This window comes from Amphibalanus amphitrite, unplaced genomic scaffold, assembly GCF_019059575.1.
Source record: "Amphibalanus amphitrite isolate SeventyFive unplaced genomic scaffold, NRLGWU_Aamphi_draft 000426F_arrow, whole genome shotgun sequence".
NCBI lineage: Eukaryota > Metazoa > Arthropoda > Thecostraca > Balanomorpha > Balanidae > Amphibalanus > Amphibalanus amphitrite.
Window position 1 is genome coordinate 350,266 of NW_024881920.1, and position 27,941 is coordinate 378,206.

General features: G+C 49.0%; 2 protein-coding genes across 18 annotated transcripts in view; one reads left to right on the forward strand and one right to left on the reverse strand.

Moving 5' to 3' along the window:
* LOC122391203 overlaps positions 1-27,941 on the reverse strand; it is a 61,278-nt gene that overhangs the window by 7,682 nt on the left and 25,655 nt on the right. For 2 of the 17 annotated variants that reach the window (XM_043384879.1, XM_043384880.1), the window contains exons 4-14: positions 14,179-14,288; positions 13,665-13,787; positions 13,049-13,204; positions 12,409-12,606; positions 10,282-10,528; positions 4,611-4,755; positions 4,154-4,260; positions 2,251-2,334; positions 1,829-1,939; positions 1,305-1,400; positions 315-371 (exon numbers count right to left, since the gene is read on the reverse strand). In XM_043384879.1, coding sequence (XP_043240814.1) covers positions 315-371; positions 1,305-1,400; positions 1,829-1,939; positions 2,251-2,334; positions 4,154-4,260; positions 4,611-4,755; positions 10,282-10,528; positions 12,409-12,606; positions 13,049-13,204; positions 13,665-13,787; positions 14,179-14,288 — 1,434 coding nt within the window. The remainder of the gene's footprint in view (positions 1-314; positions 372-1,304; positions 1,401-1,828; positions 1,940-2,250; positions 2,335-4,153; positions 4,261-4,610; positions 4,756-10,281; positions 10,529-12,408; positions 12,607-13,048; positions 13,205-13,664; positions 13,788-14,178; positions 14,289-27,941) is intronic. The other 15 variants (XM_043384894.1, XM_043384893.1, XM_043384891.1 and 12 more) reach the window with 10 other exon arrangements.
* On the forward strand, positions 5,736-10,158 carry LOC122391206 (lactosylceramide 4-alpha-galactosyltransferase-like). Its single transcript, XM_043384898.1, has 4 exons — positions 5,736-5,988; positions 6,537-7,561; positions 8,047-8,284; positions 8,611-10,158. Exons 2-4 carry the CDS (start codon positions 6,877-6,879, stop codon positions 8,822-8,824), a joined length of 1,137 nt encoding a protein of 378 aa, XP_043240833.1. The 5' UTR covers positions 5,736-5,988; positions 6,537-6,876; the 3' UTR covers positions 8,825-10,158.

Here is a 27,941-nt window from a genome sequence, read left to right on the forward strand (position 1 = left end):
GTGTATGCGAACACTGAAGGTAGAGAACACTGACCAGGACCTCGACGGTCCCTACTGTCAAACCGAACTAGGTAAATAATTGTTTCCTCTAAAGAAAAGGAGCCGGAGTCGCCCCCTTTTTTGACGGCTCCGGCTCCGGCTCCGGCTCCGGGCTACATTGTTTCACGGCTCCGGCTCCGGCTCCGGCTCCGGGCAAAATATGCCGGCTCCGGCGGCTCCGGCTCCGGCTCCGGCTCCGGCTCCGCATCCCTGGTTGTTAGGACACTGGCATGCGAGTGTCTTCACGGCAACAGCACAGCAGGGGCCAGTCTTACCTTGTTCAGGCTGCCAGCGGGCATCATTTTGCGCATGTTCATGTTAGTTTTCAGTTTCTGCCGGGGAGAGAGGGGGGAGAGGGACGGCAGAGTACCGGGCGCACGCACACGCAGGCCGTTACGCGGTGCGGCACGGCCGCTGGGTAGCTCGTTAGTAGGCGAAATTGACATAGAGCTGGCGTGATTAGCGGAAAATTTAGACAGATGACGTGAAATTAATTAGGAGGCATGATTAAATTACACGAGATACTGAGGGATTAGTGTGCTTTTTATTTAAAAAAAGTTGCGAAAAATCGAAACAAATGTTGTTCCAGATGTAAGGATCGTTTTAACAGTTGGTTGGTTATAACGCTAATGAAGTTGCATAAAATAGTCAGGCGAAGCCAACTGACAACGTCTTGGGGTAAAATGTAAGGCCTGAAATCCTGAAAGAAGAATTGGGATCAAAAGTGGCCTATCATCCAGCAACAACAGAACGAACGAAAAATGCAAACCGGAGTTAGCAGACAATACCACTGCAATATGACTGAATACAGATATAGACAAAACTGACTATTATTGGTGCGAAGGACGTCACTCAAACCCAGGCTGACAGCATATTATGGCATTTATAATCATATTTTCGCTGTATTTACTTGATGTCACCATCAGCGTTGGAATGGCTCTCGTTAGACAGCACCACTCCGAAAGAAAGAAAGAAAATACAGATAAATGCTGGATTAGATTTTTAGGATGTTCGAACGGCAAACGTACAACGTTGTACACTACCATATTTACGAGGCATCGGCATGACAAGATAATGTAACACACATAGATTATCCGGTTAATGACCATGTGCTGGTGCCGAATAGAACAATCCGTGTTCCGCCCAGAGGTTTGAGTGACGTCTTCTACCGGGTGGCGGGGAGCGGACGGACGGGCTGGCGGCGGTATCCACCTCTACTCAAACGGGTAGAACGTCTACTCGTGCCGGTAGAAGGCGATACTGACCACGGTTTTTACCTCCTTCACCGCCAGGTTGTACATGATGGCCGTGCCGCGGTCCTGCATCTCGGCGCTGTCGGCCAGCAGCGCGTTCACTGCCACCTGGCGACGGAAAACAAAAGTACAGGTTCACCGGCCGCCGGTAGAGTGATTGACGGATTTCGCAGCCGCGCGTCCAGGGGCTGACAAACTAAATTACTTGATAACAAAAATGGAAACATCGTAAAAAAACGCTACAATATCCGGGCATAGTTTGCACTTTAGGAGCTTCAACAGCCCCATATATAAATCAAAAGTCAATGAAACATACTACGACTCACTTCTAATTACTGTGAAACCTAATACATTTACGCCAGGTCAGCAACTTATGTAACTACTAACTATATACGAGTCATCCCACGCCCTCTTTCCCACGCAGTACCAAGCGCCAAAGCCGGCGATGTGGGCGGAGCTCTAACCCGAGCCCTGCGCCGGTGCCGAGCCCACTGACAGACCCAGGGCCGCCCCTAGCTCTGACCGCGGGACAGTACCTTAGTGGTGACTCGAATGTTGGAGATGGGCATGTTGTTGTGCGGGCTCTGCCACTCGGAGATGTACAGGAGCCACTCGCTGCTGCCGTTCTGGTCAAACATGTTGGCAAACTGAAATACATGGACAGTATTTGATGTAACCGATAGTCTGTGTTCTGCGTTAGTCGGAACAAATCCATCATGAGCATTGAGCATACACCTCAAAGCGGCCTTCAATGAGCCGGTAGCTGTGAAACCTTTCCAAGCAGTGCAACAGGTAATATAGCATACTGAATGAGGCCTATGTAAATTAATTCTAAAGATCGAGATCCTTACTCGATTTTCAAACGAAGTCGAAGGCCGGGTTGTGTTGTCACTCCCACCACTGAGCTGAAACCCAGTATCTGACCCTTCCTCCCCTCCTCTATCGGTGACTCTCTCACCATCAGCGACAGAGCGGTCTGTTCCTCAGTAGGCAGCCGGTCCACGTCATCGGCGTAGTTCATGATCACGTGCTCACGCCGGTCCTGCGGGCACACGAATACGGCGCGGTCACGTGACATGACAGGGATGGCCGACAGTTAGCTGGAACCGACTGGCCGTGTCGTGAAGGGAGGACCACAGTGAAAAAGAAATACACAAACATGGCGACCAATAAGTTCTATGAGATAATAAATAAGTTTGTCATGTCAGCTGCAAAAATGAACAAAAGCGCATGAAAACGAGATTAAAATGTGAAACACAGAATACCATTAATTTACGCTTAGGCACTGTAAAGTACCGACAAAATATTCTTTTAAAAATAAAGGGTGAAGTGCTGAAACAGGGACTTTAACGGTTCAGGAATCAAAAGGGGACGAGAGAGACTTTGGCTGATTCATCGTCTATCTTCAATAGTATCCACTATCCAGTCCTTAATCACGTTCGGCAGACATTACATAAATATGCGGCTGCCTTCCATAGCAGCCTAGAGTATCATGCCGTCGAATTCACCGCTACTGAGACGCGCAGCACTCCGAGGTCGCTTCGATTCCCCATTAGTTACCGAGTATCCATCGACTGTTGGTTACATCCAGTGCCCTATCGTCTGTAACATGCAACGCGAACCCCCGAACGGGCCACTCGCCACTTAGCGTCAATGTGGACGCTAAGGTGCTCATTATAAATACAACACGTGGAAACTTGCGACCCGCTTCCGCTTCCGTGCTTCCTCTTATGACCTATGTCATAATCAGCCTACCAGCAAAAAGCGCAATAAATCAATTGCGGCACTTTACTTTAACCACAACAACCATAATCCTAACCGACCAATCAAGTGGTGAGTATCCCTACCAAAAGTGTTGTGTCACTTCCCTAATACCACCAGTACATGTCCGAATCGACCACCGATAGGTAAATAGACCCCCGCCCCGCCATCGACCTCAGAAAAGCGTCCAGTGCCGTCCGGGAGGCCTTCATAACCGCGCTGTCATATCTCCTCCCTCTCCAATGGACGGCCGGCAGTCAATACGATCATGAAATGAATTGACCCGGGGTCGATAGTGCCCTGCGATCGACTGGACGGGCGGGCGGCTGGAACGCTGCGAGAAGGTGTCTGCCGGTTAGTGGAGGCTCTCTACGCGGGGTGGAGTAAAGACAGCGCAGGCGGAGCCTGCTGAATAAAGGAGAGATCAAATAAATGTGTTCCTCTGTTTCGGAGAGGGTGAATAGCGTGATGTCATGTAAGGGCCATGTCATGTAATCATACGATGATGATGTGGGGTTGTTATAATGTGAGTTGGGTAAACTGGGCATGATTTACATTGACTTGTAAATGCTCATGTTGTAGTTTATCATCTTCGTTTCTAAATACAATAAACAACTAGAAGCCGAGAAAAGAACGCTTAAAGGCAAGACTAGTCGCAAAAACTTGAAGACTTGCATCGGATTTGGTATAGTTTGTTTGGGTTGGATTGGGATTGACTTGGAAACTGAGTCTTGAGATGGTTGGGATGGTTGGGATGGGTAGAGTCTGTCTGAGTCGTGCCGCATCACCTCAGCTCTCGGCTAAATAGCCGCAGACACGGCTGCTACGTCCTTACGTCAACACCAGGTGCAGGAGCAGGATGAAGTCCTTATGTCCTTACCTGGTGCAGAATTAGGAGTAAATAATCGTCACCTGGTGCAGGATCAGGATGAAGTCCTTATGTTCTTACCTGGTGCAGGATCAGGATGAACTCGTCCTTACATCATCACCTGGTGCAGGATCAGGATGAAGTCCTTATGTCCTTACCTGGTGTAGGATCAGGATGAATTCCTTACGTCCTTACCTGGTGCAGGATCAGGGTGAAGTCCTTACGTCCTTACCTGGTGCAGGATCAGGATGAAGTCGTCCTTGGTGGTCGCCACGGACAGCAGGTTCAGCAGGTGTACACGTGCCGCCGGAGGCAGCGACTTGTCGTGCAGAATCCGACCTGCAGCCAGCCAGAGGTCAGGTCAGGTCAGATCAGGTCAGAACACAACCCGCCGGAGGGTAGGGACGATAGCAGTCGTGTCAGGTTGATGACGGTTATCTCCGTCATTAAAACACATGTTCAAGATGTTATCCTAACGTGGTTACGGCAAACTGGTAAGCGAATTATGTATTAATCTGAAAAGAAGTATCCGAAATTTTCAAAGGAGATGTCCACTCCTCATTCAATTCAAATTTTCATTATACGTTGATCCCTTCAAATTTATCAACGCTTTACTATTCTAACAAATGAGAGAAGCGATAACACGAATCCACAAAGTTGACTCGAGATCCGGTCGAGGTTCCACCTACCCAGGAAGTTGATGAAGTTCTCTCCAAGGGCCCAGGCTCCCTCGTCTTCCAGCATGTACATCTTGAGTTCCTTGACGTTCTGCAGCTCCTCGTCGCCAAGCTGGCCGTCCACGGCCTTCAGGAGGCCGTCAAACTCAGCCTTTACCTGAGGAGGGGGACCACGTCAGACGTAAGTTCGGCTAGCGTTAGCTATACTGAGTTCGACTGTTATGAAGCGACCACGTCAGGCGTCAGGTTCGGTTAACATTAGCTATACTGAGTTCGACTGTTATCAAGCAACCACGTCAGACGTCGGGTTCGGTTAGCGTTAGCTATACTGAGTTCAACTGTTATCAAGTTGAACGTCAGCGTTAGCGATATACATAGGATTCACTGGATTCACCTATGACAAATCCTATGACCAGCAGCTTTGTCCAACGTCAGGCCCGGTTAATGTGATAAATATTGGGGGCGATTCGATGCATAATCTTATCGGAAGCTCGGCTGTTTGCTCAGGTAAACACAGGAAACGGACGGGCCAAACAAGACCAACACAGAACGGAAGTGTGTACTTATAGTCACAAAGCCCAGTGGATGAGGACCGTATAACTATAACGATCACGAGCTGCGGTCGCGCAGCACGAAAAACACAGAAACTCATTTGATGGATTGCTTGACCTTTTCGTCGTGTGTATATACAGTTGAAACGTATATTCATGGAATAAAGCTCTAAATATGATCCCCAAAAGGTCGTTCTACATATATTTATAATTAAGCACGCAATTCTTGATAACAGCCTCACTAGGAAGTGTGACTTTTCCTTTTATAATTTCACTTGCTGAAGAAATTGAAATTTCAGTCAATTTCTTGGCGCTAATTAGCGCATAGCGGCGACACTGCGAAAATCCATATGAAGCGTTTGCGCTTTGAAACGTTTTGAAGTGAAGCATTTGTTATGAAGTGCGTTTGCCGCACATACATATATCTTTCAGGCGATATTCAGAAGTTGCCACGACACAGACATCACGACACACCATCCCAGTCCCCCGCCGCTGATTCAGATCAATGACGTCACAGAGGGTCCACCAATAGCGGTCCGGGCCTCCTCTGCCTATCGGGGAGCTGATAAGGCCGATAGGTAGGCGGCAGTTCTCCGCGGAACGACCGACCGGACGGGGCGTGTTCAGGTGTGACGTGTAAGTGGAAAGGTGTGACGAGACGGGTTCACTCAGTGTGACGGTGTGATGTATTTTCATAGTGACGTTATGATGACATGTGATGTGATCACTGTCCAGCATTTACTGCAACACTTGGCAGAGTGACGATTAAAGAAGTCACGAAGCAGTAAGTGCCAAACAAGTGTCTACTTCACAGTTGACTTTAATGGGACGGTAAACAGGTGGGTACAGCGAGTAATTCTGGGAGCCACTCTAGCCGGAACTCGCGGTTAAACTGTTTGACTAATGATGGACTAATGAAGCGTAGACCTCTGTAAAGAGTCTACGAGTGAAGACGTTAGAATGTTACCGTAGCTCTGCAACTAAATACCAGCAGAACTTGATTGTTCAGACAGAAACAGATGCCCTTTGCTGTTTGAACTTACAATTAAATAATTGACCCGAGTATAACAAAGGTGGGGCTGTTCGAGCTGACTGGCTACGAGCTGCAAAGACATGTAATCCACTGGCATGGGAAAGGTGTCCATAGACCTCTGTACACCGAGATCTAGGTATTGACATACTCGACATACTTGGATAGCGATAAAACTGGTATGTCAAAATTGTTTGGTGCGTCAGCTACCACAATCGTAACTTCCAAAGCACCCGTTTCAATAATGATAGGTATACTGGAATGAATAAACTCTATTCCATGCAGGATAGCGATAAAGGTGAGGTGACAGCACCTGTCCTAACTCAAACCTACATTCAACAAACCGTTTGTCCACAGGTCAACCCAGTACACGCTCAAGCTTTCTCGTCTTTTGGAAGTAAGTTCGAGTGTGTACAGACGCAGACTAAGCAATGCTAGCAGAACCCATGGCCAGAAGTACCGAATGTAGGCAACGGACCATCAAAAAGCGCCAGTAGCTGGTGGATAGCGCTTGGTGTGAAAGGGAGCTCTGCAGAGAGTCGGGTGTAAATCTTCAAGAAGCTGAGAGTCGCCTGAAGTCAGACTAGGCCATTGCCGAATATTACCGCAAGTCGCCAGGAACCAGTGAAGGCGGACAGAGGTCAAACGCAGCGATGAGGCGCGTTAAACCGAAGCCGGGGCACGCCAGAGTCGATGTATGACCGTCTCGGATCCCCACTCGCATACACTGGCGCTGCTCCGTCGGCGCTGCGCGATGGTGGCGCCATGCGCCGGCGGCGGCGGAAAGCGAAGACGCGCGCTGCTGCTCCTAGTCAGCGCCACTGTCGCGCTTCTACTCTTCTACGCCTTCTACCCCGCCTCTCAAGACCTCACACACGTGTTCTACCCGACTGCAGACCCAGACCAGCTCTCTGATCTCTACTACAGCTGGGAGACCCACACCCCTCACGGTCTCCCCGCTCCGCCGCGTTACCCAGTCTGGATCCAGGCCACTCCTCTTCCTCCCATCACCCCTGACCGAACCATCTTCCTCCTGGAAACCTCGGGCCGATCCGAGATCCGGCCCCGCGAGTGGTGTGCCGTCGAATCGGCCGCTCGCGCCCACCCGGGCTACACAGTCCTCTTCCTGACAGCCACAGCACGGGTGAGGCGGACTGCCCTGGCCGCAGCGGTCCTGGCGTTCAACAACACACGGCTGGCGCAGCTCGACTTCGCCGAGGTTTTCGAAGGAACGTTGCTCGAGGAGTGGTACCGGTCGCGGGCGGTGCTCCGCTCCTGGTGGCAGGCGTCTCATATGAGCGACGCACTGCGGTTCGCGCTGCTGACCAAATACGGCGGCATCTATCTGGATACGGACGTCATCGTACGCCGCTCCATGGCAGGTGAGAACGACGACGGAGAAAGTTACACAACGTAGCTGCTGTTTATAGGGGGTTTTTGGCGCCGTGAATGCTAGAATTATTTTGCATCTATCTGCAAACATGAACAGACATTTCGCATATCATCAGGTTGAGAAGATTCAACTCGTAAATCTTCAATATCAAATATCAACCCATATCAGGCAAATACCAACCAATGACGAAAGCTTTTCGCGGGGCCAAATCAACTCCATGAGGCGCCACTGGCAACAGCAACTGTACGTTCATTTTAGCACATAGCTCTGCGCGAGTGCTGAAACAGGCCCGAATGATTGTTTGTGTGACATTTGGTTGTCTTGCCACTGCACTGACTGAAATCATCAGTATTTAAGAGTATGGACCCAGAGTCTGAAATAAAGCTTATCTATCTATCTATCTATCTATCTATCTATCTAACTCTTCTTACATGACAATTCGCACCTCCTTTATCACCCTCTGTCCGTTTTCAGATATGGACGACGGCGCCGGCCTGGAGTCGGAGCACAGTGTGGCCGCGGGGGTGCTGAAATTCGCCCGCCGCTCGGCACTGCCCGGCCTGCTCGCGGCTCGGTTCGTCGAGCAGTATGACCCCGGGGACTGGGGTGCCAATGGACCCGGGGTAGTGACTGCCGTGTTGCTCCAGCGGTGTGGGATAGGAGGACTGCCGCTGCCGCCCTCGCACTGCGGCGACTTCACCATATTCGGCAGGTGAGGGGACAGTGGCCGGGAGAGCGCGGGTTCGAGTCTCAGTTGGAGAAAAACACTGCATGGACGTATGAAAAACACAGTTACCATTGGCAATCTTACATTGCAGCAATCAAGGTTACCAGCCAACGTGCCAGTGAATAGAATCTTAAGCCTCAGCAGCAACAGCTTACTACACATACGACTGTGACCGATTTCATATGTGTGTAATGTCCAATATCAGAGCTCTGTAGAAGTGTGAAATGTTTGGTGTCTACCAGCCAACCCTTCCCCAGAGCCGTAACAACCCTCCCTGACCACTAACACCCCTCCCCTCCCCTCTCCGGCAGTCGCCGTTTCTACGGCGTGCCGTGGCCCGAGTGGCGGCTGCTGCTCACCCCCGCCCAGCGGGACACGGTCCTAGAGCGGGTCGATGCCTCGTACGTGGTGCACACGTGGGGGCTGCACATATCGGGCCACTCGGCACCTCCCGGATCGGCGCTGTACCAACTGGCTGAGCAGCACTGTCCGCTGGCGCTGGCTGCCAGCGGGAGCAGGTTCTGATGGAGAGCGCTGACAGCTGGCAACAGGTTCTGATGGACAGCGGATTGTCATTGGAAGCAGGTTTTGATGAAGAGTGCTGTCAGTGGCAGCAGCACAGACTGTCCGCTGGCGCTGGCTGCCAGTGGGAGCAGGTTCTAATGGAGAGCGGACTGTCAAAGGCAGCAGGTTCTGATGGAGAGCACCGCCAGTAGCAGCAGGCTATGATGGAGTGTCAGTGACAGCATCTTCTAATGGACAGCACTGTCAGTGACAGCATCTTCTAACGGACAGCACGGTCAGTGGCAGCAGGTTCTAACGGACAGCACTGTTCTCCGACTGCCAGAGGCAGCAGGTTCTGAACAAGATGAAGCCAGCTGCCGCGGCGGCGAGGGGAAGAGCCCTTGATTGACAACAGATGCTGCCAGACCCAATATAACCTCACTGACAGTGACCGAGGACAAATTCAGCGGCAGGATTCTGACGAGCAGTGAGAGTGGTTCATGGTGAGGAGAGGAGGACCCAGTGGTGCAGTGTGGTGCCGCTGGTGATGCGCTGTGGTGCCACGGAAGGTGGTGACCCTGAACCGCGGACAGTCACGGAGGTGTCAGTGAGGAACCGTTTAAATGGTGATAGTGTGACCATAAGCTGTCTCAAGTGAACGAAACAGGGTAGTGATGGGTCAATACCACAGGATGATACAGGGTAGACGAAAAGACGCCAATGGTGATGACGCAATGAGAAGAATGTCAGCTTTGGTGAAGTAGTGAGGTCTGGTCTCACAGTGATAACTGAGGAATGGGGCAAAGTGAGAAGTGAATTCCTGGTGCATATTGCTTTGTAGTTAAGTGGAATGGGGAGTAAACGCCAGTGACTATGTGTCAGCTAGTTCCAACAGGGATTCTCTAAGAGCGTATGAGCGAGCCAGGAGATGCTACCGCAATGAGGCGTCCCACCAGCCGCGAATATACTCAGGTATGTACCAGTGTCTCCTCACTAGACTGGCTCTCAGGGCCGGGACAGACTGTCACAACTCACACCCACTGTCGTATATGCTACACCCGAAGTGGTCCAGCCGTTGTCGGCATGGTTTGGTCATCCGATATGTGCGTGCCATTGCAGTGAGATGAAGTTACCAGTGCTCTGGTAGCTGACGATTACGACTTACAGCATCAGTGAGTGGATGCATGGCGCAATAATGAAGGAATGGATGGATTAACAAACGAATGAAGGATGGATGAGCCACAGACCTCTGTAAACTCGGTGTACAGAACTACAGACTACAGAGGTCTATGGATGAACCAATGAATGAAGAATGAATGAATGAGCTAATACATGTGAATCTCTGTGAATTGACACGTCAGTTTATTTGATCTTCTCTTATATCACTACAAAATCCTATGTTCCACCCAGCTACACCCAAGGCAAGCGCTTCCCCACCCCCACCCCGCCTCCCCCACGCTCCCCTCATCGCTACTTACATCACTAACGGCGTCCTTGAAGACGACGGGCGGGATGCGCGGCTTCTCTGGCTCCGGTTCCTCGGCACCCGGGGCCGGGGGGCGCGTCTCGGCCGGTGGCGGGGGCGTGCCGTCAGACATGGCTGCTGCTGAGCGAGCTGGTGCTGAGCGCGCTGGTGCTGGTGCTGGGGGCGGCCGGGAGCTGAGCTCTGGTGAGCTGGAGGCTCCGCACTGACCGTCGGCCGGGCCACGAGGCTCCTCCGGCTGGCTGTGGGAGGTCAGACGTGGAGGTCAGGTTCGAGGTCAGGGTCAGGTTAGAGGTCAGGGTCAGGTTAGAGGACAGGGTCAGGTTAGAGGTCAGGGTCAGGTTAGAGGTCAGGGTCAGGTAAGGTCAGGGTCAGGTTAGAGGTCAGGGTCAGGTAAGGTCAGGGTCAGGTTAGGTCACGGGCTGGTCAGGGTCAGGCGTAGTTTCAGGGCGGATGCCGAACTCCGAGGACCCTCCGGCTGGCTGTGGGGGGGGGGGGGGGGGGGAAGAGGGGCTGAAGTTCAAGTCAGACTAGTCAGAGGTTAGGTCAGGTTAAGGTAAGAGGCCGGTCAGGGGTAAGGCCAGGGTTTGGGAGTTATTTAGGGGGCACTGAAGGGGCTTACTCAGATGTAAGGAAACTTGCAGCGACAAGTGTAACAAAACATTGTTAAGAGCTAAACTGCTAAAGGGGACATTTTTCTTCCCCGTCAGCGCGCAACATTACGTAGGTAGCTCAATAACGGGCCAGATTCGAGGAACAGAAATCGACAGTGCACAATGCACATGATCCGAACTATAAGAACAAATCAGATTTAGATGACGACAGTAATTTATCAATCATTTCACATTCACAAATGAATTGGCACTGTTCGTCGACAAGACTGTAATGATATAACCTAAAGAAAACAATAAATAAAAACACCAGCATATTACCAGCGCTATGATGTCAAAAGGGCACCTCTACAGCACCGATGCTCTTCAAACAATATCGATGTTAGTTTCAGACGTTAGTAAAAGCGTATCACACACCACGCTCTCTCAAAACAGTAGGTACATACGAGACAATTAGAATGGATAAATATCATGCAACAACCGTTATAGCAATGCTCCTCTCCACAACAAAGGTAAACTACACATTGGAGGATGAAATAGCTCTACAGTGCTCCACAGACTTCACACTAGTGCTAATAACCTATTACAAACCTCAGATAAATTTCACTGCAAGATTGCACGTCAGTGTGTCAGTAAAAACAGGACTATCACACTTAGAGTGTCGACAAAACTGCAATAAAATAGCGCACAAAAGCGTCCTTGTTGGAACTCAATGTTAGTATTTCGGAGCTGGCTGGCTCTCCAAAGAGCGCCCGCTCCGGCAGCGTGGAGCGGTGGGAGGCGCTGCCTCGAGTAGGTGACCTGGGTGAGTCCTCAATGCGATGCAGAGTGGGAGCGAGCGTCGGCGGCGGCGGGGGTGGCCGGCGGTTGAATGTTTGCAATCGTTGCCAGTGGTGGGCAATATCAAATACTAGATAGCGCAGGGACAACTCACTGACATAGAAAATCTGATCCGGACCGCGGGGTAATAGGATCAAGTGTGGCCACACGCATGTGGTAAGATATCTGCGCAATAAAGCAAAATGAGCTGAACAACAGGAAATAAACAGGTAACAGTGAGTTCAGTGAAAAGAAACAGTGCGCTCGTACATTATGATAAGACAGTGTCCCAAAATTGAGTTTCGTCTTGGGTGTCAGAGGGGAAAATTACCCACCAAAAAGAGGGGAGAGAGTGGGAAACTGCTTCGATTGGATCCAAAAAGAGTGAGAAACGACAAAAAAGCATGCATTTGATTCTAGGGTGTAGAATGTTTGATGATAAACTGGGCATCCACACAACTGCTCTTACTAATTTCTATAGGTAAAAAATGCAGGTTTTCTTGGTTGGGAGTGAAACATTTTTCTTAAAATTGGTGGTGAGAGTGGAAAATGAATTTTATTTAGATGGCGTTTCCCACCCAAATCGACAAATTTTGGGACATTGTGATAAGGGGAAACGCCTTCTAACCCGCCACGCCGCCACCACCGCCGCCGCTGTCTCCCACAGGGTAGGTAACTACGGACGGGTGTACCTAAAGGTGACACGGCGCGGGGACCCGACACGCTGCTCCGACCTCGAGCTCTCCTCTACGTCCAGAAGGTCCGCAGAGCCGGCACGCGAGCGACGCTTCTTGTGAGACTTGCCGTCGCGTTTCTTCTTCTTCTTCTCCGCCTTGTGGAGTTTTTCGCTGAGCGAGCTGCGTCTCTCGTCGAGCAGTTGGTTCTGTTTGCTGAGACAGTCCGCCGGCCGAACCCGTCAGCACCGGTATAGGTCGGTGTGGTGATGGTTATGGACGTAAGGGACGGGTGTATAAGTAGTATGGCAAGGTGCGCTGTGATATAGTGTGCAGAGAGTACGATGGATATTTTGTATGATAAAAGCGTATGTCCGTGAAGTTGTATGCGTGTTTGCAATGCGCAGTGCTCACTATACAATATGCAAAAACGTTTATCGTAGTAATGTACATTTCAAATCATACACTGTGTGAACGGATTTCCGCTGAACCATTTCAAACGAAACCCATATGAAATATAAGCTGTAAAGGCTGTTGGCAGGACCAATCACTGACAGGCTTCTTTAGAGCAGTTACAAACAATCACCCAACGAATCGCCACCAGCCCACAGCTGTTCTCCACCCTCCCGTTTTCCTGCCCACTCCCCTTTCTACCCACCGTATCTCCTCGACTCGCTGGTTGAGCTCCACGAAGTCTGGACTGTCCTCTCTGTTCGAGCTCCTGACGTCCCGCACTGGCACGGAAAGCGGGTCGTTGGGGCTACGCTTCAGAGATAAACTGGCCAGCAGTGGAGCGACGGTCTGACCCAGGGGTCTGTGGGGGAGAGGGGGAGGGGGGAGGGTCAGCTAGGACAGAGACTGGAATGCTGCTTGAGAGAGACAGGGGGTCTGTGGGGGAGGAGACAGGGGTCTGTGGGGGGGGGGAGGGTCAGAGGGGTTAAAATGGTGAGAGAGGGAGGGGAGGCTCAGCTAGGACAGACTGGAATGCTGCTTGCCAAGAGGTAAGCTCATGTATGAACTTGAAGTTCAGCTGCATGAAGGTAAGCTCTCAGGGGCGTCGGGAATGCTAGAAAACAATTTTTTATTCAAGTTCCAACTGTATAGAATATAGGCAGAGGTTTATAAAATTACAAATGAGAAATCAAAAAAGAATATTGATAAACTGACAGAAAAAAAAAATCCTAAAAAGCTGAAAACTCTATTACGTTCTCTCCGTCGTTACTCTCCCTCTCTTTGTCTTCCTCCGTCACTCTCCCCTCCTCCCTGATGCTCACGTGTTCAACAGCTCGTCAGGCAGTGTGAGGATAAACTTTGGGATGCCGTGGCCGCAGAGAAAGGTGGCCACCTCGTCGGCAAAGTTGTTGCAGTTGTGCTCAATTAGGTTGTACTTTCCGGGCCTGCAAGGTGTTAACGACATTCTTAGTACACGCTCTTGTCTTCAGAAAAGGCGACCCGTCAAGTTATAGATGAATCTAGCATTGTTGCAAACGTAACTGATAACTAATTGCAATGTCGTTATCTAGCCCAAACTAGGCCGGTCAGACAGGCCTAGCCCCGCCACTGATAATCCAACTGACAAGATACAATCAAGCCTGCGTATCCCATCCCTTTCCTGCACTGGTAAATACATACCCCTCGCTCTCTCCTCTCAACCTCTTTCCCATCATACCACGGCACTAGGCATACCTACATAGAAGCATACGCTAAAGCATATGAGTAACACAAGTAAGCAGCACCCCACTGACATCCTAGTAACACACCAGAGCCCCACCTTCCATCGTAACTCACGCGAATGTGCTCTCTCCGAGTCCGAAGACGTATTCCAGGAAGAGCTGGTAAGGCACCTCAGTTTCACCGATACGCTCCACGCGAGTGGGTTCGCCCAGTATCGTCCCGCCCTGTGAAAGAAGACATTGTTAGATTGTCAGACGATGACACAGGAGATGACACACAGAGCATAGTCCTACCCTGAGATAGAGAGAGGACATTGTTAGATTATTAGACGATGACACAGGAGATGACACACAGAGTATCGTCCCGTCCTATGACAGAGAAAGAAGGACATTGTTAGATGTAGAAGATAACACAGAGTATCGTCCCGCCCTATGACAGAGACAGAAGGAATTTATTGGATTATCAGACGATGACACACGAGATGACACATAGAGTATCGTCTTATCCTGTGATAGACAGAGGCATAAGACATTGTTAGACGTGTCAGATGGCACATGTCAAAAGATGACACACAGATAGCTCATGAGTTGAAACGAGGATGACAAGCATAGTTGGTATGCCATACCATTATCTCACAGTTCAAACAACCACAAACTCTATTTGAAATAGCTGATCGTAGGAATCATAACAATGCCTGCTTGCCATGAACAATGAATCAAGCGCGACCAGTTGAAGCTGCAAGCCACCTTAACCCGCGAGTTGCTGGGGGGGGGGGGGCGTTAAACGCCCCCACTTTTTTTCGCCGGGCCATAGCATAAAAACGGCGCGCCGCAGGCGCGCCAAATTTTGGGTACCTGTAGGGAATTGATTGAAGTTTATTGTGACAAAGTTTCAAAAAAATCGGTCGGAAAATTTTTGAGATATCGAGGTTTTAGTGACGTCATGATTTCTGAGTTTTCGACCAAAAACGGCATATGTTCAAAAAATCATATAAAATCACAGAATAGACATACAGACATGCCGTAAACGCCATTAGACTGCCAATACCATGATCAATCAAATGGCTATCTTCGATTATTGATTATCGTTCCGCATTTTCCATAATCTTGAACTGAATCTTGGCAATTTTTCGTGACTTCTTCACGACCATGATACATGCATTTCTTAAATTGAACTTTTTTAGCCAAACACGTACACATATGATCAAATGAATGTCACCATCGTGTTCTACGCCTCAAATTACCTATAAAACATGTGTCACAGGCTGCGAATATCAGTTTTGATTTTCGGGTATATGTGCCTGCCCGGTTGACCTGACCTTGACCCTGACCTATGCTTGACTGACCCCTACATGGAGCTGACACTCTTTTAGGCCTTATATGATGGATTGTGCACCGTTTTGACAGAGTTTATGACGAGAGGTGCCCATTGGGAAGTCCTGAAGTCCACGCTACTGAAAGCCCGATTTCAGGTGTTTGACCTGACCTTGACCCGACCTGTGACCTCAAAATTCAACTTTTAAGTACTCATCTGAAGCGTCTCGTCGCGCTCTTTCGTTTGCCGCCTCGTGCGTTTCGCTGCGCCTATTGGTTCTCGAGTTATCGGCTGGGGGCGTTTAACGCCCCCCCCCCCCAGCAAACGGTGGGTGGCGAAATACCCCAGCAACTGCCGGGTTAAAGACCTAGAGACCCAATAAAACAGTGACAGCTGGGCACTTGGGCAGCCGGGCAGCCCCGTGTACTGCCTACTTTAGTTACTAGTTACTGCCTACTAGGCAGTAAGTTCAGCGGCCATAGACCAAAACCTCACTACCGAGCAGCCGAGTTCGTCTGGCTAACAACAGGTGGTTCGGCTCCACCCCGAAACAAACACACCGGTTTGCTCCAACCTTCAGCCGCCAGTCACAGCTCCCCCTCCTCCACCCCAACCACCCTGCCCCCCCCAAACGCCCCCACATCTCCGACCCCGACCGTTCCACCTGGTACTTCCAAGATAAACGGGCGCCGACCGAAAATACCGCGCCGATCGGCTACTATTTACCAGCCCCGCCCACGCCAATAACTCGAACGAGGATGCACGGCCGTGCGCGAAATAATTCACTTCGTGGGTAGATGTGTTTTGTCCAAGGACAGAAGGGTGTTACACAAAAACTTTTTCCCATGGGCAGAGACTTATTTACTTACATCTTGCCTAGAATACGGTCACATAAAAGCAGTCCAAAAATGATCTTGACATTGTTTGTAAGTCGAATTCTGGCCTCATATCAAACGTTCATTAGCGACGCTTCCCATGTCACAAGAGTATTTATATTTTAACATTATCATTCAATGCCCAAAGGAACATAACAGTAGGACTAAAGTCGTCATTAAAACGTTTAAACTTCTATGTTGAACTCCACCCATACACCTTCAGCACGAGCACCTAACATTTTGAGACAGTCATCAGCGGGCGCGGCGGTTCGGGCCGACCAGCAGCGGGGGGGGGGGGGAGCAGGGAGGGGGTGAGGGGGAGGGGCACCACCAGCTGCCAGGAATACCGGCTCTGCCGCCTCCGATCGGTTGGGTGAGTCACCGCTCTCACCTTCTCACAGGGGGCGGGTGAGTCGGCTACTAGCGGTGGGTGAGGTAGCCTTACAGATAAGTGGGAGCTTCGTGGCAGCCAACGGGTAAAAATGGAAAAAATGGAAGAAGTTGAGGATCATCAACAATACTTTCTCTGTTCAAAGTAGGAAGTGGGTTCCCTTATAAAATACCCCTATATCAAACGAAGGATGCGACCATGATGGGTAATAAGGCTCTATGATAAACACAAACCAATACCATAAACAAAACGAAGAGCCCTGAACTTCAAAGAAAGAAAACCACGAAACCGGATAGAATCCGCAACACGTCGCCCCTAGCAGAGCCGAAACACCACAAGCACACGTAACTCTGCAATGCAGCCGACAGAGAAACGTCAAATCTTCTCAGTTCAAGCGGTTGCCGACCAATACGCCGGAGCCACAGTGGAAAGCCAGGATAAAACTGAGATGATCACACAGAACAGACTATTTCTGAAGAGCCACGGGCCACACAAGTTGTAAAAATTATCTTCCGTAGACAAAAATCATGACCACACGCCTCTCATGAGCTAAGACCACCAACGCCTTTCTCCTCTTCCGAGATCTGCAGCACCGCTGACTGAAATTTGAGCCGATTCATCGGTCATCGGCGCCCTGCACCACCACCACTTCTTCTGTCTTCAATTTCATTCCACACCACTTCCACGTCCGCACTACTCTTCACAGACACATCCACCACTTCCCTCTCACATCCTTCTCACCACACTCTCACCTGGCTGTTCCCGGCGTGCACTCGTTCAGCTCACAGCGGCCGCGCGGCAGCGAGAGAGCGTGCCCGGCAGCGGGCGAGGCGAAGCCGGCGGTACCCCGGCCACCGGCGGCGGACCAGAATAGACCTGGCAGCCACCACCGGCGGCTACCGCCGCTACCGACACAGCTAGGAACACAGCCACCGGCGCCCAACGCGACGAGGAAGACGTAGGGAGAGTTGGGAGGGAGAGGAGGGAGAGGAGAGGGGACATGTGTCAGTTTCCGGATGGGCACGGACCGCGATGTCCGAGGTAGATGACCGCGAATGAAGCTGAGCGGACAGGAGTGGAGATGGGAGGAGGGCGGAAGGGGCAGATTGAGATATTGCGACATGTAGATGAGGCTGGCTGGGTAGGGTAGTGTGGGGTAATTTGAACATATTTTTACGTCTTCTCCGTTGTACCAAATTCCAGTTCAACCCTGGATGAAGAAAAACTGCTTCAGTAGCGCAAGTGTCACTTGCTTTCACCATGCAAGTCTCATTTTTGGACGAGCCGAGCATACCTTGAATAGCATAGCCTCACTTCTCCACCAAGTCACGGTGTGTTCAAATTGCCCAACCGTGGGGTAATTTGAACATACTGCCTTTACCTGTCATAAAAACGATAGTCTCGCCAGCACCGATGTTGTTTGACCCATAAACAAATAGGCAGAACAATTCTAAGCATACCTTCACTTGAGAAATCAACACAACAGCAAAAATAACAGTTGCAGAGTATCAATATCTGTACGCTGCACACCGGTCAGTTGACAGAATTCGCCCCTCTTCAATTAACAGAACGTCTATCATTTTTGTTCGATAAAAACTCTCCCAACCGTACTACATCTGCTTAAGTGGTGCCAATCGAAACCTGGACATTTGGAGTTCTGATTTCGTCCAATGTCCAATTCGGAATTGTTTGGACAAAGGTAGCAGCCTGGACAATATTGGACGATGGCTTGCTACACTTCAGCGCTTTTTATAAAGTAATCGTGCACTGCATAGCATTGATTGGCGAATGGAAAGCTTGTTAAGATTTCAATATAATGAACACTTTTCGGCTGGTAAAATTACATGATAAGCAATATAAATGACGGTTTTGAGTGTTGATAGCTGCATAATTTTCGGACATATTTAGACAAATAGTTGACTTTAACATTTTTGGACGGAAAATCAACAAAAATGCCGGACATTAGACGGATATTAGACGTAAATTTTCTAAAACTGGCATCACTTATCTGCTACTGCCTTGGGTCGAAAATATTGGCAAATAAAAAAAAGGGAGCGTTGTTTTTTCAGAGCTATCCCTGTCTTCATTCAAATTCTCACACTATGTTCAAATTACCCCACGCTAAAAGTTATTTTGCCATTTTAAAGAACAGGGTTCAAAAGCAAATTTCTTGGATTGACGGCGCTGATTAGGTCATTATACAACAAAAGCCGTTGCGTATTAGGCGCTAGCAATGCAAGATTTTGCGCTGCAATGAAGTTGCAATAACGTGTTGTTAGGCGTTTTTCCTTGCGAAATTGATTTTTTACACTGTGCGTCAACATCTTCATTCCCTGAAACTTAAAACCCCGTTCATATGATAGCCCTTTTAGTTACGATAATTTCTCTCATTGGTCTTATTTTCATGCCACTTATGGATTTTCCGTAATTTTCTGTTATTCACACTATGTTCAAATTGCCCCACATGTTCAAATTACCCCACCCTACCCAATGAAGTATCGTTCAATACGCAGCGGAGTGCACAGAATCGGTACCGTTTCTCTTCTGCGATCAAGGTGTGGCGGATTTTACAACCCCGAGAGTGGCGACGGGTCTCACCCTGTAGCCTGCAATGCTGACGCTGTATCTGAGGTACAACAAACCCCGCTAGGGCAGCGCTACACATCGACTGCCGACTGCTGCAGAAATATTCTGCTAGAGTTATTTCGGGTTCAACGTCGTGCGCGCTCAAATGTTTCAGTACACCCTCTTGGGCTTGGTAAAGTGCGCCATTATTTCCAAACATCCGACAGGGTAAGCATTTCTTTGGTACAGGCAGTTTAAAAATTCCTTTGATTGCTTCCAAAGTCCAAACCGCTTTTCCATGAATCATAAAAACAGCATTCTTCGGTTTTCAGGTCAGCAGCTATTCTCAGAAGTGGACCTGATTCTCTCGACTCGGGCGCCAGTCTCCCTGTTTTACACCCCGGCGACGGACAAACAACAGTATAAATCGGTGCTGACACCCCACACCGGATTTTCAGCCAAGTCCGCGCCGCGGCGACAATCATGGAGTGATGTGTGGGACGGGCGATGCTTCTAGACGCGAGGAGCCCAAAGGGTGCCCTCGGAACTTTTGGATCGACCTGACTTCAACAACTACACCCAAAGAGGCCGTTTGTAGGTATAAATGTGCATGTCTGTGATTATCTACAAGTGGTGTTACAAGACGAGCAACAAGATGCAATTACTAATAAAAGCCTTATCACGCCAAATCGGAGTCGCGCCCCGCTGCTAAGAGGCGCAGTGGCTACAGCAGCGCCATCTGCTCGTATCTGGTCAGCAGAGGCGCTGAGGTCGCCTCTTGCTGGCGCCACCGCCGCAGCAGCCGAGCCTCAGCGCCACCGACGGCCAACGGGCGAACTAGCGCTTCACAACTTCCCGGTAGACGGTGCTATTGACGAAAAACGTCGACAAACGTGAAATCCAAGGGTTTTATGAGGTGAGCACTGGGAAAGCATCTAATACTGGCTCACCATAAATGATATTGAAAATAGAAACGCGAGTAGTTATAAGTGTTGGTGACTTCTTACGCTTACCTAACGAAGAATGTCGACGAAAGCAAGACAAGAAAAACTCCAGCAGACAAACTGCAATAAATAATTGAGGATCCTGAATTGGCCTGGTCGGTATTTACCACCGTTGCGTGCTTCTATCCTCAGGATACTGAAATCCTTCTCCTCCACGCCTCAACCCCCCTCCGGGCTGGACAGGCAACTTTATCTCATGCGGGCTGCTCCCTTGGAGCGGCACCGCTGCTCCCGAGGGAGCGCACCCCGTAGCCGGGTGCAGTGAGTGCCCTGGGGCTGGGTGGCCTGTCCTCTGGACGGGCTCAGCCCCGGCGACTCACTAGGGTGCCTGCCCAGACCAATGTCTCCCCCTTTATCCTATCATCCTCCCGGCTCTGAAATGGTCTTGCCAGACCGAAAGGGCCTTACCCAACAAAACAAAACAATCGGTAACTAGTCAACTGTCAAGTGGAGCTCTGTGTGTGTTTTTGTGATATATTGATCTGTGCTCGCCTGTGCTTAGATGGCATATCATCAACATTTCGAGGATACTAAGAAAGACAAAGTGAATTGAAATTAAACGACACGGTACCAACCTATCAATATCAAGATGAAGAGTACCTACCTACGTTCGAGGCACATCGAGAACCAATTAAGGGTGTAGTAGCAGGTACACGCTACGCGTTACAAAATAGTTGAGTGAATACCAGACTTGACTCTCGTATTACCACCGGTAACCGAAGCCGTGCTCGGGGAAGTGGGCCCTGCCTTGAGACGTGAGGAACGCTATTTATCAACAACTACCGCCGAGCGGCCCCACCCAAACACACAGCGCGTTCCGGCCACTGTTCGGTCGGCACAAACCTCGCGAGTCGCGAGCGACCCGCCAGCAATCACTCCGTCAACACAGCTCCACTGTTGGCAAACAAAGGCGAAGGCATCCACCGCCGCCCCCGCCCCCGCCACGGACTCTCTCACCGCCGCCCCCGCCCCCGCCGCCCCCGCTTTTAGCTGCCCCAGCGCTCCAACAGGTGTCGAAGAATGAAAACTTGCGCAAAAAAGTAACATGAGAACTTTCTGTGGATGATGCAACAAGGACTAAGTGTCTTGCTGAACTACAGGGTCATACTTAATTAATAGTTCCAACTACTCATCCCTCAGGATTTTGGTAAAAGCTGGTAGGAAGTCAACCAGTAAAACATGTATAAAAAGTTTGTGACACGTAGATTTTGGCAGTTGCCTAGTTAAAGGGACTATTCCACCTTTAAAGGGACCCTCCCACCTTAACATTAGATTTGAGTTGAGATAGCCAAAATGGGGTCCCTGGCTCACAATTACCGGTTTCGGCACTCACAACATCGAGAAATGCCTTAAATCGGAAATATTGAATTTCAAAATTGCAGCATTTTGATTCAGAGGGGCTAATGCTTAGGAATACCCCTCTGAATGTGTGACGTCAGCGCAAATATCTAACGATTTTTAAATGTTTGACTAAAACGTTTTGTAGCACGCGGTGGTATATGCTATTTGCGCGCAACATCTGCCGCAAACGCCGCACTTCTAAAATAAAGTCGCTAGAAACAGCGGAGATCCCAAAAAAGTAAACAAAAGTTAAAGTCTATTATCTTGAAAACCGGTGAATATTTTTCGGTGAAATTTGGTAGATATTCGTTTTCGCTCTTTCTGAACCGAGCGACATCACTTTCATGCCAATTCATAAACTTTTTTGAAGGTGGGAGGGTCCCTTTAACATGGGGTTTGAGTTGAGATAGCCAAGTTTGCGGCGAGGTTCAGAAACCACTATCTATCTAGGTTGCAACCCCCGCGGCCTCTTGGTGTTGAAGAAATTCGTTACCTTCATTTGAAAATGGGCCTTGCACAAGGCCCTATCTTCAACATGGAGCGACCGTTAGTAAGACGTCACCTCGTTTAGTCATTCTGATTTAAATGGGTTTGTTCGTTGAAAAATCGCTTAAAACTTGGTCTGAACTTTGTTGTGGTGCCTACAGAGTAAAAGAATCAGCTTTATGACAGTAATGTGGCCTGGGGAAGGAGGTAATTTTGGGCTGTGACGTCACATATTTGAAAGTTTGTGTTTGGAATATGGGAAGCCTAAGATGTTTAATGAAAAATAAACGCCAGAACCGTGTTCCTGGTCATCCAATCTATAAAGTCGGGCACAATTTAACTGGTTTTAACAACATTTTAGAAGGTGGGATAGTTCCTTTAATGCCTACTACGCTCTCAAAATCGCCTTTGCTTAGTCCAGCATCAATTTAAAAGTTTATTCTGAAAATTTGGTGCATCATCCAAAACGGCTTATATGACACTGTCGCCGCCCTATTTCCTCCCACCTCCGCATTCGGCCGTAAGAGCCCTCCCCCCCCCCTCACATACATACGGCCTCCGTCACCGCCCCCGCCCCGCCTACGCGCTCAGCCGCCCCTCCCCGCCGCTAGCTTCCCGTCGCCTCGACCCCACAGGGCGCACGCCAAGAAACACGGAGACACAGGTGACAAAAAGCGTGTCACTCGTCTCACGCTGGTCCGCGGGCTATTTGCCGATCTCTCAAACGAAGAGCGGCGGGGCGATGCCAGCGACACTGGCGGCAAACGAGCGAACTAGGAGCAGACAGGGCGGTTCAGCTCGTCGAGTGGAAACTTCGGATTGAGTTAAGTTTATTATTAGAAAAATCCAGGGAGCAGCAATCCAAGAAAAACAACTTATAGCGATTAACAAGCACCAATCCTTTCAAAATCCTGCGGCAATTATTCAATATCTGTCTGAACCTTTCTCTATCCTATCTCATCCGTACCTGGGTTTCACTTGCTAACGATAAGAAAACTACGTTTACCACACAGATCCGCTTCGGTCCTGATGCTGCTCATTTGCAGTAGCATTCATCTCTGTTTACCCGTCAAAACTGAGCGCTCATCGCTGGCACGGGGTTCGGATCGGGCCAGCCGAGCCCAGGTAAACATCCTCCCATCAGTATCGATGGTGCCCCCAGCCAAATCCGTGTCATATCACATCTAACATATGCTACGCCGCAGCGCCGGAAAGTGCAGAACCGTTTAGTTCAGATGAAGATGCCAGTAAAAGGTAACTACTGATTCCTTTGTACTTTTGAGTCATGAAGTGATGAAATAAAGAGAGAAGGGAAGAGAGGGAGAGAGAGACAGGGGGGAGAGAAATTGTTAAGCCGAACAGCTGCTTTCGTCTTGGATAAATTGGTCAAACCTTTCTCGCAAATATTTTTGAAGGGCGTGAAACTAAACGAAGCAGGGTTGCCAGTCAGGCAATTTGTGGTTTACACTCGATAAAGATGTCAATAATATCTATAAATATAAACAAAGTGGCCACAATAACAAAGTAGTTTAAATTCAGCCTCTTTCACGACTGATCTTAGTTCAGATCAACAAGGACGTCGCGGTATAAACTGCGACGAAGAGGCCGATTTCGTCTGGCTCGATTTAGTAGCGACAACATAGTTAGTGCCAAGCGTCAGAGTTGATGGGTGTAAAACAGCCCACCGGACTTCGGCGACACACGTGCAGGGACTCGAACTGCGCGCCTATGGATCAAAATTACATTACCAACACGTGCTTTGATCTAGGCAGCATGCTAGTCACCCATAGAGAAAAACCTTCGCGCGATTTTATTCTTGCAAATATGCAGGCATCGGGAAAATCCTTTTTGAAAGGATTGCATTCCCAATCCACATTCCTTGTGCCGAAGTGGATTGCATTCCTACCCGCAATCCCCTTTTTTCACTTGGATTGTGATCAAATCCGCAATCCTTTTTTGCAATCCTGTTGTATCATTATGTGCACTAGTGGATCTGGGGGAGGGAGGGGGGCATATGGCCGTGCCTCCATCCCCAAATCACCCATTTCTAGTACCTAGTCTAGGGAGGGAGGGGGGGCATATGGCCGTGCCTCCATCCCCAAATCACCCATTTCTAGTACCTAGTCTTGCGAGTAATTCCTATCTAAGGCACAGGTATTTTATGGGAAATATTTTTTGCGTCAAACACCCCCACATTTAAACCTCTACCCAACCAGTGTTTTATATTTTTAAAACTCGCCCTCAAATCCGTAATTTTGCCCTTCCTATGTAGTTCATCAGCGTATATCATTTTGAGCGTTTAAATTAAAAGCGTTTAAATTATTTCAAGTTTCGATGTAAAGCCCTTGATAGCAAAGTACATTAAGCCGATGAAGCCGATCTCATAATTTTCAATCGCAACAAACCATTTCAAAGCACTTATCAAACACAATCCGGATTGGAGTGCAAAAATTGGAAATATGATGCAATCCAATCCGCAATCAAATCCTGTTTTTTGGAATGGATTTCAAATCCAGGTGCAATCCACCAAAAAGGAATGCAATCAGGATTTTGCAATCCTGCAATCACAATCCTACCGATGCCTGCAAATATGCATACATATTCTAAATACCTATATGTCCGGGAAATAATAGTCTCTAGGTTGTTTTACTCGAAGAGAAGTCAATGATCCTGAAACGTTACTTATTGAGCCAATACTTTATACCTACAGTGAATGCAGTTCGTTCACGTCATCCTCCTTCCCTACAGACACGACGACTAGACTGCAAAAATACCTGCAAATTCACCTCGGTCTAGGCAGATACCCCACACAAGCTCAGTGACAGTTCAACTTCATTACACTCGTCCCATGACCCACTACCCCCCTCCAAGCAGTTTCATCTGTCTGGGTCGGCCAGGGGAGAGCGCCAGCGACTGTGACCTTGTTACTATTGGCTCCACCCCCCGGGTGGGTCACGGTCACCCCTCCCCCTCCCCACCCCCAGCCAGCGGCGTCGCGGCCAGGGGTATCGGGGCCACCTGTCTGGGAGGGGGGGGGGGGGAAGAGACAACCGTATGCCGAGGCGTCGCAGAGTTAGCTTTCTGACAGGGAGGGCATATGCCGTGACCGTCAGAAAACACGCAAAGTTAAGAGGCGGAAAATACGGAAAATTTGAGACATGTGGAGCATCTGGGCTATTTGAGTCATGTTAGGAATGTAAAGCAGATGGGTAAAGACTAGAGCATGCCATGCCAGCAGACAGTTTAATTAGTAAATGATGATGGGATGAATGGTTCGTAGGAATGCGAGACGACACACGGATTAGAGCCACGAAAGGAGAGCGAAATGGGTGGTAGTTCAAAGTTTGAAATTGTTCATTTAGCACAGAAACTCAAGAAAGTAAACAGAAAATGAACTAATTACCTATATTTCGATTTTGCGAAAATGCAATCAGGTTTTTCCTACTGGCTTTACCTACCTTACCCATATCGACACAAATACAGCTTATTATTTTTGGGCGAAAGCCGCCGAAATTTAGCATAAAAAACAACATTTATAGCTTCTAGCTGCGTGACTCAGCAGGCACAATCACGGCAAGAGAGTCAGCTATGATCCTATTCATCAGACACTCCAGACTCGGCCGAGGCAGACCGTTCCTCCGCCGTTCTCAGTCTCTCAGTATGAGATGACTCAGAACCAGCCGAGGCGGGCGAAAAGGACAGGGGTCAGGGGTCGAGGTCAAAGGTCACAAGCCAGCTCAGCCAAACCTCTAGAAGGTCTAGACAACAAAGACTGTGGACTTCACGCACTCACGAGACTTGAACTGCGTTTGCAAAAGAGATGACAAGGTACGATTAAAAGATCATCAGTTACTGCAGAAAATGTGATCATTTTGTAGTTGGGAATTCAGCATTTAAGCCTGAAAACAATGCGCTTTATAAGACCTTTGACTCAGTACACGTTAAAAAATGCCAGAAAAATGCAACTCCGAAACGGTTTCGATCTTTTTCAAACCTACAAAAATCTGGACTTAGACTGGACTGGAATCACTATCACGTATTGCAACACGTTTATCGGCAAAGAACAAAGCGCATAATCACACTTTTTCTCTCCCGCGTATGCCAAGAACTACAGACTGGTCAGACCAGACGGGCCCACAGCGCACCCAGACAGGGTCACTAAGGCCGGGTCACACCGGACGGTAACAGCTGGGCTGTGGCTGACCTTGAACTTCACCTCAGCACGCTCCATCGCACATCAAACGGAGACGGGTCGGGAACTTCCGCTATAAACGAGATGCTGCGGTAGGAAAGGAAAGCATAGCAGCTCGGAGGCCTCTTGCACCAAAATCCTCTTGCACCAATGCTTTTTTTTATTTTTTTTTTAATTTTTTTTTTTATAAATTTAGTCCGAATGGTTGAATGGGTGGATTTGAGGAATCAGGGCCCGCACTAAGCATAGCTTGTTGTGCTGACCCTGACCCCACCACCCGATCGCGCAATTCCAGTTGTATGGCAGAATTTTGTCCGAACGTTTAACGTGCCCTCACGACTGGGCACGGCCCCCTCCGCTCACTCACGTTACCTGGCTTCTGTGCGGCCCCTGCCACAGACACGCACGCCATTACACGTAGGAGCTAAATGTGGCCGCCCTCACCGGGGCTTGAACCGGGCTCTCACTACCGGCTAAGCGTCGGATTCCGGCGCTTTAATCCACTCGGCCACGGAGTGGACTAGTGGATTACGATATGGGTATACGATGCAAAATAATGCTTGGATTATTTTGCATCGTATACCCAGTCCAAGTCTCAAATGTAACAATTTGAGTGCAAAATTTAGCAAGCACATGTAGGATTATGTGTTGGGCTATTGCAAACAAATTTACCACCGTTAGATTAGCTTATTCTGAAACCGGTTTTTCGATTTTACCTAGGTAGGTAGTTTGGTGCAAGAGGCCTCCGGCTCAGATGTCCAACCGCCTCGAGCATTCATGTTTCTTCTCGCTTTTATAGATATGGCATGATGAGGATACAACCGAAACGCTCATGTCATGAGGAAATGTTAGATAGTGAATAGATGGTGACTTGCTTTGACAACATCCGAGATTACGAATGACTAGACACTTATCTGGGTGTCCGTCAAAATTCGTGGAGATATGCTGTCCCACGATTTCAATAATGCCTCACGTCAATAAATGAGCTTATTTCAGCGTAACACGGGGTCCGTACGCGAGATTTGGACATTCGATTGAAGAAAAAAATCATTGAAAAGGCAACAGCAAAGTGGCAAAAAAAAAATGGACATCTTTCCAAAACCGTGCTTTTGTGTGCCTATGTATTTTAGCTTGTCCCACAACCTGCGAAAAAAATCTACAGCGCTGCTGTGTAGTTATTTTTAGAGATAATTAAGCGCGAGGGAGCGTTGTGAATAGCAAAAACATTGAAATTTCTCTTCATGGCTCTTATTTTTTGGTTATACAATTTAGCAAAACTGCACAACGCAAAAACGTCTGTCCCACGGTTTTTGGCAAACTTTTTTCTGGGTCACGTTTGTTTCTGGGTCACGGTACTTAGCTCCTCATTCAAAGCATTACGGACCGGGTAAGCAGGGTCTGCAGACTTGCATATGGTCCTATCCCGCGAAGGCGCAGAAAGCGGGGGCGGAAACTGAAAACTGTCAGTTGGGCTGGGCGAGCCCAGGGGAAATCATCTCCTGCGTGCCATAAGATTTCTTTATTCTGGGTCACACGCCCTTGTGGCTTGTGGCTGGTAAGTGTCGAAAAGAATCACAGTGTCGTGTTGCTGCGTGCTCAGGTACTCAAGATAAGATGCACTTGGAGATTAGTATTCGATAACAAACTTGCCATATTCGGAAAACTGTAAAAACCATTCCCCTGGGTCACGCATTTTTTTTCTTCTGGGT

Excerpts from the sequence above, each read along its gene's own strand:
- LOC122391206 (XM_043384898.1), top strand. The coding sequence starts at position 6,877 with ATGACCGTCTCGGATCCCCACTCGCATACACTGGCGCTGCTCCGTCGG. Across the intron at positions 7,562-8,046 it reads CGTACGCCGCTCCATGGCAG|ATATGGACGACGGCGCCGGC; the intron begins GTGAGAACGACG and ends GTCCGTTTTCAG. Across the intron at positions 8,285-8,610 it reads GACTTCACCATATTCGGCAG|TCGCCGTTTCTACGGCGTGC; the intron begins GTGAGGGGACAG and ends CCTCTCCGGCAG.